Source organism: Trachypithecus francoisi, unplaced genomic scaffold, assembly GCF_009764315.1.
Source record: "Trachypithecus francoisi isolate TF-2019V2 unplaced genomic scaffold, Tfra_2.0 Contig01579, whole genome shotgun sequence".
NCBI classification, from domain to species: domain Eukaryota; kingdom Metazoa; phylum Chordata; class Mammalia; order Primates; family Cercopithecidae; genus Trachypithecus; species Trachypithecus francoisi.
This window is the reverse complement of record NW_022681442.1, coordinates 4,351,555-4,364,564: the sequence shown is the minus strand read 5'-3', so window position 1 is coordinate 4,364,564 and position 13,010 is coordinate 4,351,555. Positions and strand designations below refer to the sequence as shown.

The window sequence follows — 13,010 nt, the reverse complement described above, 5'->3', positions numbered from 1 at the left end:
ATATGGTTCTTACTGTTTAATTCTCATGAAAAGTGTTATTTTGGATCTCAGTTCTATGTCACACTCAGAGGGTTATTAAATGCACTTTATGGATCGTTTATTTAATGTGACCAAATGAAAAATTAAGAAGTACATTACTCAGTGTTCATAAAAATGAATGTTTTAAATGGACAAATTCATTCTTGTATTTGCATCTTGCTTTAATGTAGAACTGTAATGGGGTTATGGTTGGATATTCTGCTTGGACATTTATAAGCTGATAATGCTTGTTGAATACCTTTTATGAAGATTAATATTTTTTACTCTGTCCCCATTACCAGAGCATTAATCATCCTGGCTTCGGCCCTTGCAACTGAGGATGAACAGATGTTGAATTATTGCCATCTGTAATCATTGTGGATCACACTGGGGAAGGGCCGTGAAAGGGTGACTGGTGTGATCCTCACAGCTGATTTGCATGGAGCCTGGGCCCACCTGGCTACCTTTATAGCTCTGTGCGTGGCCAAGGAAACCAGGACAGCTGTGCTAGCTGATTCTAGCTTCCTTGTAGGTCACCGTAGCCTTAGTCAGCACTGACAGTCCTAGAGTCATGTGTGTGTGATGGGGTGTCTGATAGGAGAGAGCTGTGGCCGTGACTCTGCTTACAATAAATGCCAGTTCATAACAATCAGAAGTCACGTACAAGGTCCTTAACATCTGCTTACTAGCATACTCTGAGACTGTGCTGTCCAGCAGAAATAGAATGTGAGCCATGTATGTAATTTAAAATATTCTAGTTGCCACATTTTAAAAAATGATGCAATTGATGAAATTAATTTTAACAATGTATTTTGTCTAAAACATCACTGCAACATGAATTCTCTCTAAATATTATTAATGATATATATTTTATGTTCTTTTTTTCATGTGAAGTCTCTGAAATCCAGTATTTTACACCTGTATAGCACATCTCAGTTTGGATGTGAAATTTTCACCAGATACTTGATCTTTATTTTCATCATTGAATATAATTTACCTTTGAAAAATGAGATTCACATACCCCAATTGTTTCAAACATTGATTTCTAGTAAGTAAATCCAGTAGCATTTTTTACATTTAAATTTATGTTAATTACAATTAAATAATGTTAAAAATTCCATTCCTCCATGGCACTAATTAGATTTCACATGCTCAGAGGTTTTTGAGCTGGATATCACAGCTCTGAGGTATTAGTTTTCTTTTGAGTCCTTTTAGTTGAACAGGCTGACTTTGTATAATACTATTCCTTCTGTTACCACTGTTTGTTGTAGGCTCATATTTGCTAAATACACGCATTGTATCATTTAGTTCTCACGGTCAATCTGGGAGATGACCAACAGCATCCCCATTTTGCACAAAAGAAGAATTAAGACCTAGAGAGTTTCAGTAACTTTAAGTAACTTGCCCAAGATACAAAGCAAAGAGCCAGCAGGGGGACTGCATTATTTCTTCATATGTGTGAGTAAACTGATTAAAAGGCTTTCCCCAAATCCCATAAAGTGACCCAAGTTCCTGGACTTCTGGTTGAGTATTTGTTCCAGAGTTTTCAAAAGATGATGTGTTTTTCTTTAAAATATAAGATCCCGCCTCCTTTTTTTTTTTTTTTTTTCTCCTGGTGGATTATTTGTTGGCTTCCCAGGCCATCTGCTTTGGAACTAATGGGACTATCAGTGCCAAACCCGTAGAAATGACATTTCGTCCATGAGAAGAGTATGCAGGACATTTAGGTGTGAAGTCCATAGGAAGACGGGAGATTCCCCTTCCTTGACTGCCAGAGACAGCTGTTCATGCTTTAAAATAGGTCATTGTAGGGTATGTGTGTGTGTGTGTGTGTGCGTGTGTGTGTGTGTGTGTGTGTATGTCTGTCTGTCTATCTGTTCCTCTGTCTGTCTTTGTAGTGTACGTTCCTCAGTGCTCCTGATTTGCTATCTTAAGATAAAATTCTAGAGTCTTACTGTTACTTAAAACGTGTACTGCCACCACTTCTTGAAAAATCCTACTATCTGTAGACAGAAATACAGAATAAGAGAAGCCCCTTAAAAAATGAGGTTTGAAGAAATTTATGTTTTCGCTTTTAGGGAAGGCAGCTGAGTGGCTACTGTACTGTATAGCACAGCTATACGGCTTTAGTTTTCTTTGTATATTTTTAGTTGAAAAGGCTGATTTTGTATAATGATATTTGTGTTATTGCTATTAACAGCTACCATTTATTGAGGGTTGGGAGCAGCAGACCTGCTTTTAACTGCAGACTTTAGTTGGATACCACATGCATGTAATTGCAAGTTAATCCAGGACACACACAGTCATACTGCCACTATCATCAGGCCTTGGTTTATGTGCTTGGATATGCCATTTAAGGAAAATAAGAAGGCTTCTGCTTTTATGGAGATTGCATCCCAGTAAGGAGGAACAGATAATTAAAGCAATCAGTATTTCAGATGTTCCTGTAACGGGGCATTGGAGGCCTGCCTGTACCTGGCTCCACCAGGGGCTGTGCTGAGGCCTGCAGATCACAGGTCACCAGGGAGGTGCACTCCTTGGCTTTGCTGCCTTCGGCTTGGGTCCTCCCAGCCTCTCTGAGTGGCTCTGGGGAGTTGACTTTCTTTGGGGTCTGGGATGGGTTGCTGTGGACCAGGTGACAGATGGTACTGTAAGGTGCCACAACCTGTGTGACCCTCTGCCTGGAGGCCTGGTTGAAATCCCTGGCATGGGCAGAGTGACCTTTGGCCTTTAGGGAAAGCCGGGTTGCCAGCCTGCTCCTCCTCAGTGACCACCTGGTTCTGTTTTGGGGTCAGGGGTGTAGTTTTCTGATGCTGATGGTGCTGGGGGAGACCTCTCACTGAGGCATGTTGGATGACTTTTTACAAAGTCCTCCCTCAAGTGTCATCTCATTTTGTCCCGACAGTTAAAGTAGACATAGCCCCACCTCCCACCTTGATCCTGACTGGCCATAGATGGCTGGGTCACGAAGGCTGAGGTGTAGTTGGATTTTCGTCTATCAGGATGGTTATAACAATTTTTTTTTAAATGTTCTTGGGGGCTTAGTAAATGAAATGTCTTTATATGGGACAAAATGACAGTGACATTTCTAAAAGTTTTGTTGTTTCTCCTCAAGAGAGGCTGGATAGCAAACAGATGAAGGTAGCGCAGTCCTCCAGGTGGGGTGGATGGTGAACGTTCCCACCAGGTAATCAAAGATGGTTGATAGCATCTCCCAGCCAGAGATGAACAGGCAGACACCTCCTCTTTCTCCCCAGAGTGATTCTAACAAATGAGACCAGCACACTCAGTTAGCTCTGAGAACAGCACAGACCACAACTGCCTACCCAGCATGACGGATAAATGGTGCAGTGAGGGATGAATTTAGGCCGGGACATCTGGGTCCAGAGTCTATAGGGCCAGCTCTGCTGTCTCTGAGCAGTGCTATGTTCCTCTGATTTTCTGGAATCACTTATGGACACACCCTCCTTCCAGCCTGTACTGGCTGGTCGATTAGACCTTTTCCCTCTCTTTGGTCTGTGCTAAGCTTGCTTTGGAAGTCGGATTCTAAGCTTATGTAGTCATTTTTTTCCTTAGTCACATTGTCAGGGGCTATCATTACCTGCTGAGGTCTTAGTGGTTCTAACTACTCCCTCTGAGGTTTCTTGGAAATTTAGCTTGTTTTCCAGAATGGTGGCAGTGCTAGGGATGACCAAGTGACAGGGTTGGCCCAGGGCTCTCCCCATGTTGAGGTTGGCACAGTGTGTGATGTATTTCCAGCCAAAGGGCAAGAGGACTCATTTGGGAGATACCACGGTGAGCACCACGAGGAAGAGTGCTGGCAGGGCTGGGCTCAGATAAGGGTGTGCTGAGGAAACATTTCAGCCGGCTGGACTAGAGCATTTAGAGTTGAACCCTACGGTGGATGCTGCGTGGTGGTTAAGGTCAGCAGCTCAAGAGTCTGGATGTAGTTTGTAGATTCTATAGGAAAGGCATTGAGATTTGGGGGTGTTTGTGGAAATAGTGGGTCCCATGCATTAGCATTTCCAGGCTGGATTCACTCCCTTGAGGTCATTTTCTTGTTCATTTCTCTTGGACTGGCTTTGTTCTCGGGTGGCTCTAACACTCGGGCAGTCGCCTACAGGGCCAGCCCATCCCATCTTGGCACTGTGCTCTCCCTCGCTGACCTCTTGAGGGATTCCAGACACCTACAGCCTTCGAGGCTGACATGGCCTCTTTCCAGAAGATGTGCAGCACTTAGCATGTCCTGCATTACTTCTGCCTAAGTATTGACTACTGGCATTGTGAAGTCAGCAGGGACATTCACATTTTCCTATGTTAATTGGACAAAACTTTTTGGAAAAATGGTGTTGCTATCAGTCCTTTCCTGGGAAATCAATAAAAATTGGAACTGGGGAAGTCTTTGGCAGGGGCTGCCCACATGTTATCCGCTGGAGACAGGGGAGTAGAGGGGTTTGTGTTTCTTCTCAATCTTTGTTTCTCTCTGCCTGCACCCTAGTCCTTCATTGTAGTGTAGTTCGTGGGAAAGTTCTGAGTGTGCTCTGCGTACTCAGAAGAACCATTCCAATGTTGCATGCTTATAGTGTTCTTACATAAAAGAAACATTAATGCAAACCATGTTTTAATGTATCATTAATGTTGTAAGTCTTAAAATATAAAATCCTGAAAACCTGCTAAGTCTATTTAAGGTTTTAGAGCACTGCTGTCTCCTCATGTGCTCTGCATTTAAAGGAAACAAGAATGGCTGGGCTAGCGTCAAAACACAGAACTGGTGTTGTAAACAGATAGTCCGTGCTGGAGACCAGATGATGCTCCAGTTAAGTTGGAGTTCCCAACTGGAAGAGACAATTAGGAATTGCATTTCACCTTTAATCGTATTTGTGTCTGTTTCCCTATTGCTCTTTTATTTTCTGAACATCCTTCCTATGCTCCTATCGAAAAAACAAATGGAAATCGAAACCTGCTTTGCCTCTGATCCTTACACCACGGCATCCCTTAATTTTATAGCCATGGTTCCCATAGCGGGGCCTCTGCTCCTGGTTTCCATTTCCTGTTCCTCCTCAGTGAGGACTCTGTGTGCCTTAAATTGCCACATTCCAAGATTGGCATCTTCTACCCAGGAGAAGGAAACCATACTTTTTGACTCACCTTGGAATGGATGAAAAAAGCTGCCAATTCAAATAATTTGTGTTGTAGGAAGTATTTCTTTTAATGCTGTAAATTAATGAGTTTATAGTTAGAGAAAATTCGTTAAAAAACCCATGTGTGTTTGTGTCTGCATTTATGTGCACACAATGGGATATAAGTGTGTGTGTTTATATGTATCTTGTGTGTTTGCAAGTTATTATCTATTTACCTGGGATACACACATAGATGCATGGAAGTGTGTTTATGTGTGAATTATTTACAACAGCAGACATGACGTTCTCACAGTCAAGTAATTGACCCCCTCCAGATGTCAGTTTCACGTGTTGCACAATGTAAATGCAAACTGCTTGAAAGGGCAGACAAGCTTATAGCAAACATAGTTGTGTCTTGGTGGGTTTCACACTGACTGGCAACCCTGTGTCCTATGTAGACTGCAGAGAGATCCTGCTTCCCATGATGACCGATCAGCTCAAGTACCATCTGGAGAGACAGGAGGACCTGGAGGCCTGCTGTCAGCTGCTCAGCCACATCCTGGAGGTGCTGTACAGGAAGGACGTGGTGAGTGATGACTCTGTGCATGACGTCCTGTCATTTGTCTGAACCTGCCATTTGCCTTGCAGTACAACTTTATTCATTTAAAAATGAATGGCCTTGATTTTAACGTCTAGCCTCTCTTTTTGTCTCGGTAGAGTTGCACCCTTAAATTATTTTTATTTATGTATATATGATGATTATTACATTATAACATTTATCCTTCTGCATTGAAAATCATTTTTTATTTCCTGTGTCTTCTCAGCGAAATGCCTCTCAGGACCTAAATTTTCATCCTTAACGTCAGACAGAAAGGCTTTGATGCTTAAAGTTGGCTAATTACCTGCATTCTTTCTTCTTATTTTTATTAAAGTAATACATGTACAAAGTCAAAAAAAAAAACAAAAAACAAAAAGCCAGGCATGCTGAGAATGGTAAGGAGAAGAGCAGCTAGCTCTTTACCTCCCCCGAGGCTCTCCCCCTATAGGTCAGTGCTTTGCTTTTGTAGCTCTACCCTATTCCTTTTTTTTTTTCTTTTTTCCTTCTTTTGAGACAGAATCTCACACTGTTGCCCAGGCTGGAGTGCAGTGGCGCAATCTCAGCTCACCGCAACTTCCGCCTCCCGGGTTCAAGCGATTCTCCTGCCTCAGCCTCCCAAGTAGCAGGGATTACAGGCGCCTGCCACCATGCCCAGCTAATTTTTTTGTATGTTTAGTAGAGACGGGGTTTCACTATGTTGGCCAGGCTGGTCTCAAACTCCTGACCTTGTGATCCACCCGCCTCGGCCTCCCATAGTGCTGGGATTACAAGTGTGAGCCACCGCACCCAGCCTACCCTATTCCTTTTGCATTTGTAAATTGTATGCTTCTTTCAGGGACTTTTTTAAAAATCGGAAGTTGGTGCTGGCCCAGCGCAGTAACTCATGCCTGTAACCCCAGTGCTTTGGGAGGCCAAGTTGGGAGGATCGCTTGAGCCCAGGAGTTTAAGACCAGCCTGGGCAACATAGTGAGATTCCATCTCTAGAAAATGAAAGAAAAAATAAAAAGCAAGTTTGTGCCAGCACATATGGAAAAGTCGGACCCTGTGCCTTCCACTCGCAACATATCATACCTGTTTGAGCACCCATGTGATGCTATTGATTTTCCAGGTGTACTTGAAAAGCTGAAAGCAGGGCTTTGTCTGTCCTTGCCCTTAGCCCTGGACAGAGTAGCCAGGATTTTTAAGTAGATGAGGCTTGTCCCTGGCCCTTTCCTGCATGACCTTGGAAATCCCTCCTAGTCACCATGCCCACATACCTGGTCACCCTCTCCCCTGTAGCACTGGTTCATTCTCTCAGAGCCTGGTTGATGATCTGGAAGAAAAAGATAGGATTAAATCTGTTCTTAGTGATGCTAGAAACCTTGGCTCTTACAGGAGCATTGCCTTTGTAGAGGTTTTTCGGAAGCCTTCGCCCAAAGGCCAGCCTCCAGTGATCCCATTTCTGGCTCTTCCCTGTTTTTATTGGAGAAAAGCTTGGTGTAAGAGCTTGTTTGGCCAAAGCTCGCAGAGGAGGTGGTGACACTGGGAAGGGCCTAGAGCATGTGTTTAATCAGATTCAAAGTTCACGAAGAAGAATCAACAATCCCATCCCACACTAATAAAAGAGTCAATTTTTGCTGATAGAAAATGCCACAGCAGTGTGAAGTTTAGATAGTTTGCTAAATGCTGTTTAAACATTCTAGCCTATGTGACTGTTTAAGTTATTTGCATTTGACATGCAGAACCATCTAGGACTGTTATCTGCCTGCCTTCCATTTACAGATGGCCAAATATCTTTAGAAAACTAATTGGTGGGCTCATCAGGGATCATAAACATTATATTGTTTAAACAGATTTTCTTTTAAGGTTTGCTTAAATTAAATTACTATGATTATATATATAACAAATTATCATTAATGGACTATAATTAATAAAATCCCCTGAGTTTTCTTTGTGGGAGCTTTTGCCTTTGACAAGGGCCATTTTTCATCTCATTAAGGGTTATGATTGATTTACTCTTTACAGGGTAAGTGGATTCAATGGCAGCCACTGGGGCTTGCGTGTTAATGTTTCTGTTTGGCGTTCATGTTTGTTGGTGTGTCCTTCCCCAGGGGCCAACTCAGAGACACGTCCAGATTATCATGGAGAAACTTCTCCGGACTGTGAACCGAACCGTCATTTCCATGGGACGAGATTCCGAACTCATTGTAAGTGCTTGGTGACATACGCTTGGATATTTAACTGGGACTGACAGCATCCTTCTCCAACTGCTGTTTGAACATAAGCTTATTATATTGCAGTGTAGTGAGCCATCGAGATACAGCCTGGTATATAAAATGTCCTCATTTTCCAAAAGGAATGTCAAAGTTGAAGGGTAAGCAAACCAACTTTAAATACAGAAACATTTGGCTCTTGTTTTCTCATTACTTACTTCTAGCAAAAGACATGCATTTTCTGCTCAGTCCTCATTCTTCTGGCAGTTTCTCCATAGTGTTTACATTTCAGGTGCCATTAATAAAGTTTTATGAAGGACCCTAAAAAGTAATTGAGAGACTTCACCTTAGTTATTTTATTGTCTACTCATGTATTGTGGGTGTTTCTCTTAAACAGTAATTAGGCAGGAGCCTATTCATTTTTTTCCAGAATATTTTACTAATTAGACAGTCCATCAAGTTTCTGATCGTGGTGCCTTTACCCAGGGTTCACTGCTGTCCTCCCCACCTCTTACCTTCAGTTTCTTTCCTTCAGCAAAAAGTGCACGAGTAGGTCTCGTTTAATTTTTTTTTCTTTTTGGGGCTCAAGGGGTTATAATTTCTTCTCTCTCTTTTTTTTTTAACTCTCAGTTCTGGGATACATGTGCAGAACATACAGGTTTGTTACATAGGTATGTATATGCCATAGTGGTTTGCTGCACCTCTCAGCCCATCATCTAAGTTTTAAGGCCCACATGCATTAGGTATTTGTCTTAATGCTCTCCCTCCATTGGCCACCAACCCCCAACAGGCCCCTGTGTGTGTTCCCCTCCCTGTGTGCATGGATTCTCACTGTTCAGCTCCCACTTATGAGTGAGAACATGTGGTGTTTGGTTTTCTGGTCCAGTTTGCTGAGAATGATGGCTTCCAGCTTCATCCATGTCCCTGCAAAGGACATGAACTCATTCTTTTTTATGGCTGCATAGTATTCCATGGTGTATATGGGCCACATTTTCTTTATTCAGACACATGTACACGTGTGTTTATTGCAGCACTATTTACAATAGCAAAGAGTTGGAACCAACCCGAATGCCCATCAAAGATAGAACTGGATAATGTTTAAAATATTTAGTACACATTATCATTTAACTCGCCTTGGTAGATCCTTTCCAGAAAATAACTTGAAATGAAAGGAGAAAACGTCCTTTTGGAGTTTTCACTTGAAATCAGAGGCGGTACCCTGGTCTTTCCTAGATGTGTCCTGCACATCTAGGATGTGAACAGGGAGGTGAAGTGTGTCTTCTTGGACAGCATAGTCCGAACGGAGCACTGGGGTCCTTTGCATTTTTATGGCTGGTGTCATCACAGAGGACTCCATTTTGTGTGAGTCACAGACAGATCCCTCAGATGGACAAATGCTGCCTTAGTGTATTTCCATCCAGTAAAACAGTTCATGTCTTAGGGCTTCAGCACGTGTGAGGTTCAGATTTTCCTTTTTAAAGTGTGCTTTTTTAAGTTTGGGTTACAACATGTATGACTCAGGAAATAAAATGTTTCCATGTAAATTGGCTTTATTTACAGTAGACTTTTCCATTATTACATAAATGTAAATTTGCCTGCCTTTTCTTATTCTCCATCATAATTATTCTTATTCATACTCTTGAAACACATTTGGAACACATTAATATGGAATGGGCACTGAGCCCATGGAGAAGGATTTGCGGTGACTCCAGGACCCACCTGTTGACCCCTGAGGTCCGGTGTTGACCCCTGATGTCCGGCGTTGACCCCTGAGGTCCGGCATTCCTGTCTTCTTGGGGTTGTGCTGCAGGTGCAGTGTGCACAGTCTCAGGAATGGAACTGGAAAGGGCGTTATGTAGAGCAAACAGTGTGTGGCTTGAACTTGAACCACGTGTGGTTCTGCCAAGACCCTCTTGGGATGGGCGTACTTAGAGAGACTGGGGGTGACATGATGGCATGCCGGGATGGTGGCAGATGAGGGAGAGGGTGGAAGTGGAGGCAGGTGGTCTCATGATACTGTTTTGTCTCTGTTTTGGGGAGCATGATTCTGCCTGTGCTTAGGGAAACATGGTACTGTCTCTGGTTAGTGAGTCATGGTCCTCTCTCTGATTAGGAGGTCCTGTCTCTGGTCAGAGGGGCACAGTCCAGTGTCTGGTTGGGGGTGTGGCCCTGTGTCTAGTTGGGGCCCAATCCTGCCTCCAGTTAGGGTCTTTTTTTTCCGCTCCCAAAATAAGAGTCTCGCTCTGTCACGCAGGCTGGAGTACAGTGGTGCAATCTTGACTCACTGCAACCTCTGTCTCCTGGGTTCAAGTGATTCTTGTGCCTCAGACTCCCTAGTAGCTGGGATTACAGGTGCATGCCACCATACTCAGAAAATTTTTGTATTTTTTAGTAGAGATGTGGTTTCACCATGTTAGCAAGGCTAGTCTTGAACTCCCCTCAAGGGCTCCACTTGCCTCAGCCTCCCAAAGTGCTGGGATTGCAGGCATGAGCCACCATGCCCAGCCTTATTTAGGGTCTTTATGCTAGGTGTGTGTTCACTTGGCTTGTAGCCCATTGACCAACAGTTAAACTGGAGGGAAGAGGGCAGAGAAAAAGCTCATAAAATTTCATGGGAAGCTGGGAGTGTGGAGAGATTGTAAGATGTGCTTGCAGCTTCATCAAAGGGTAGAACAGACCCTGCAGGGAATGGTGTCTCCTCACAGACCATGTGGTCCAGGATGTCTTTGAGAAATTTCTCTTATCTCAGGCGTAATGATGGTAGTAATACTGTGGTAGTAATAATGACACCTCTTCACTGAGCATGCATTTACGTGCTAGGCACTATATAATGAACAGGAAGATTCTCATGTAATTCTCACAGTGCCCTGCAGACAGATGAGAAACAGTTCAAGATCCCACAGCTAGCACGGCAGCACTTGTTTCGAGCCTGGATTTGGTTCCCGTGTATGCTCTCAGTCCCTTCTATAAGACACAGGCACACGATGCTGATGGCCATGGTCCACTTCAGAAGTCATCGAAAGGACTGAGCTGCTCCTAGATCCCTGTCCTGCTTAGGGAGGCAGCTGTTCAGTGACATAAGCACCTTTCTATTTTCTACCGTGTTGTATCCATGGTCCAACTCTAGGATCTCCTTGCTGGAAGGGCCAGACCACAAGCTAGGGGCCCATTTCCTGAAGGGCTTGGGATGCTCCAGCTTGGAAGAGCCCGTGTATTCTAAGGAACCCTGAGGAGCTCCTCAGGAAGAAGCCTTGCATGTTCTAAGAAGGGGGTGTGGCAGCGAGGACCCATGCTTGGTCTTATCCGGAGCCACACTGATATCAAGCATTTGGCATAGGGGTCTAAGCAGTGTCCGGGAATGGAAGAGTTAGAGCCAACTACCCACCTCCAGAACCATCCTCCACAGCCCTGACCTTCCCAAACAGAAGCCTCAAAGTGGGAAGACGAGAGAGGTCTTAAACGGACTCCTCCCAATTCTACCATCTCTAAGATCTGTAAAGAAGTTAAAAAAATCCTTGGAATTTCTTTTGTAAAATGCAGCTGTCTTGGAAGGACTCTCAAAAAGATTCTGAATAAGCTATAATCATTTAATGAGTGATGACAACATCAAGATGTTTTCAAGAAGGGCCTTCGCCACTGAAAATTCGAGTTGTATAGTGGGACTTTGTAATCCCCAGCCAGCCACGAGCCCCCTCTCTGGAGTCCACAGAGCAGTGTGAGTGAAATGCTCCCCTGTTTAGGATGCCTGCCCTTGCTCTTCCAATTTGCACCAAATGTAGATTTGTGCATTAACTTTTCAAAGTCATTGTTGTTGCTCTGTGAATTTAGATTAGAGGGCGATCAAGGCAAAAAGTATCCCTGACAAAGTGGACAAAAACCTTAATCAGTGGACCTTCTAGAGTGGAAAAGAAGCAGAAAATAGTTCATAGATCTGTTTTGGGTAGGCTGTACCATTCCATTATACCTTAGAGATTCCAGTCTTTATGTGTTACTCAGTTTTGCATAAATATAGTAGAAATTATGTAACTATGAATCAGCTTAAAAATTCTAAGTAATCACTGAAAATGAGTTTTTTAACATTAAAGTGATTAAAAAGAACTCTGGAATTGATACACTGAATGATTTATTACATGATGTCAACAGTACTAGAAATGTGGCCTCTTTCCATCGGAATAAGTTATTAATTGGGAATGTGATTATACCCTGACAGCTTCCCCCTATTTATGTAAGGAATAGAAAACTGGGGAGCTTCACACTTAATTAGATAAGTTGGGATATGCAATATAAGGCTTTTCTTTTATCTGTATCTGTGGGATTTTACAAAAACTCGACTTTGCAGTCAGTTGTATATTGTTTGCTTTAGTTGATTATATTTGAAATGGGTGATTGGAATGCATCTCGTGCCTAGGATAATAATGTGCTATGATCCCAAGTATTACATCCTTAAGAAAAAACCGAAACAACTCCATTTGGCAGTTATGGAACTGTAGACCATGTGAATACTTAGCATATACCCAGAGAGAGAAGCGTTGCAGTAACCTTGCCACAGAATGAAAAGGTCATTTTATCTTTACTCTGATGTAATCTGATGCAGTAGAAACATGGAGTGAAATACTTACTTTTATATTAAGTTCGACTTCAGGATTTATTATTTTAGCATTCCTTTTTGAAAAGAAGCTTTCTAAGCCCTCAGCATTAAGCAGCATTTTTCCTCATCACACACGGGTCTGAGCAGGTGACCACGGCTGGGATAGGTGCTCTTGTATTTTGTGCAGGTGGGCTGGCCAGCCATTGGGTGTGTTTTTTTCGTAGAGTAAGAAGCACTCTAGGCGGACATGAGAGCTGGTGAAATGAGTTACATTTCCGTCTCCTGTGATAGGAGCTGCTGTTGCTTCTTTCAGATGATCAGATTTACATTCTGTTAATAGGTCCTTTAAAAATGTAATCGAGTGAGACGGACTTCTAAAGATTTTTCTGTGGCCTGGATACACACGAGGGGATTAGAAATTACTAATTCACTAAAATGAAAATGTGGGCTTCTTCTAAGGAAAAATTCCCTTTGAACATTGACAGAAGTGGGCT

At 42.9% G+C, this 13,010-nt stretch overlaps 1 protein-coding gene across 3 annotated transcripts in view; it reads left to right on the top strand.

Moving 5' to 3' along the window:
* Positions 1–13,010, top strand: part of DOCK1 (dedicator of cytokinesis 1) — a 551,514-nt gene that overhangs the window by 216,483 nt on the left and 322,021 nt on the right. For all 3 annotated transcript variants that reach the window (XM_033179145.1, XM_033179136.1, XM_033179142.1), the window contains 2 exons: positions 5,597–5,724; positions 7,827–7,922. In XM_033179145.1, the coding sequence (XP_033035036.1) occupies positions 5,597–5,724; positions 7,827–7,922 (224 nt within the window). The remainder of the gene's footprint in view (positions 1–5,596; positions 5,725–7,826; positions 7,923–13,010) is intronic.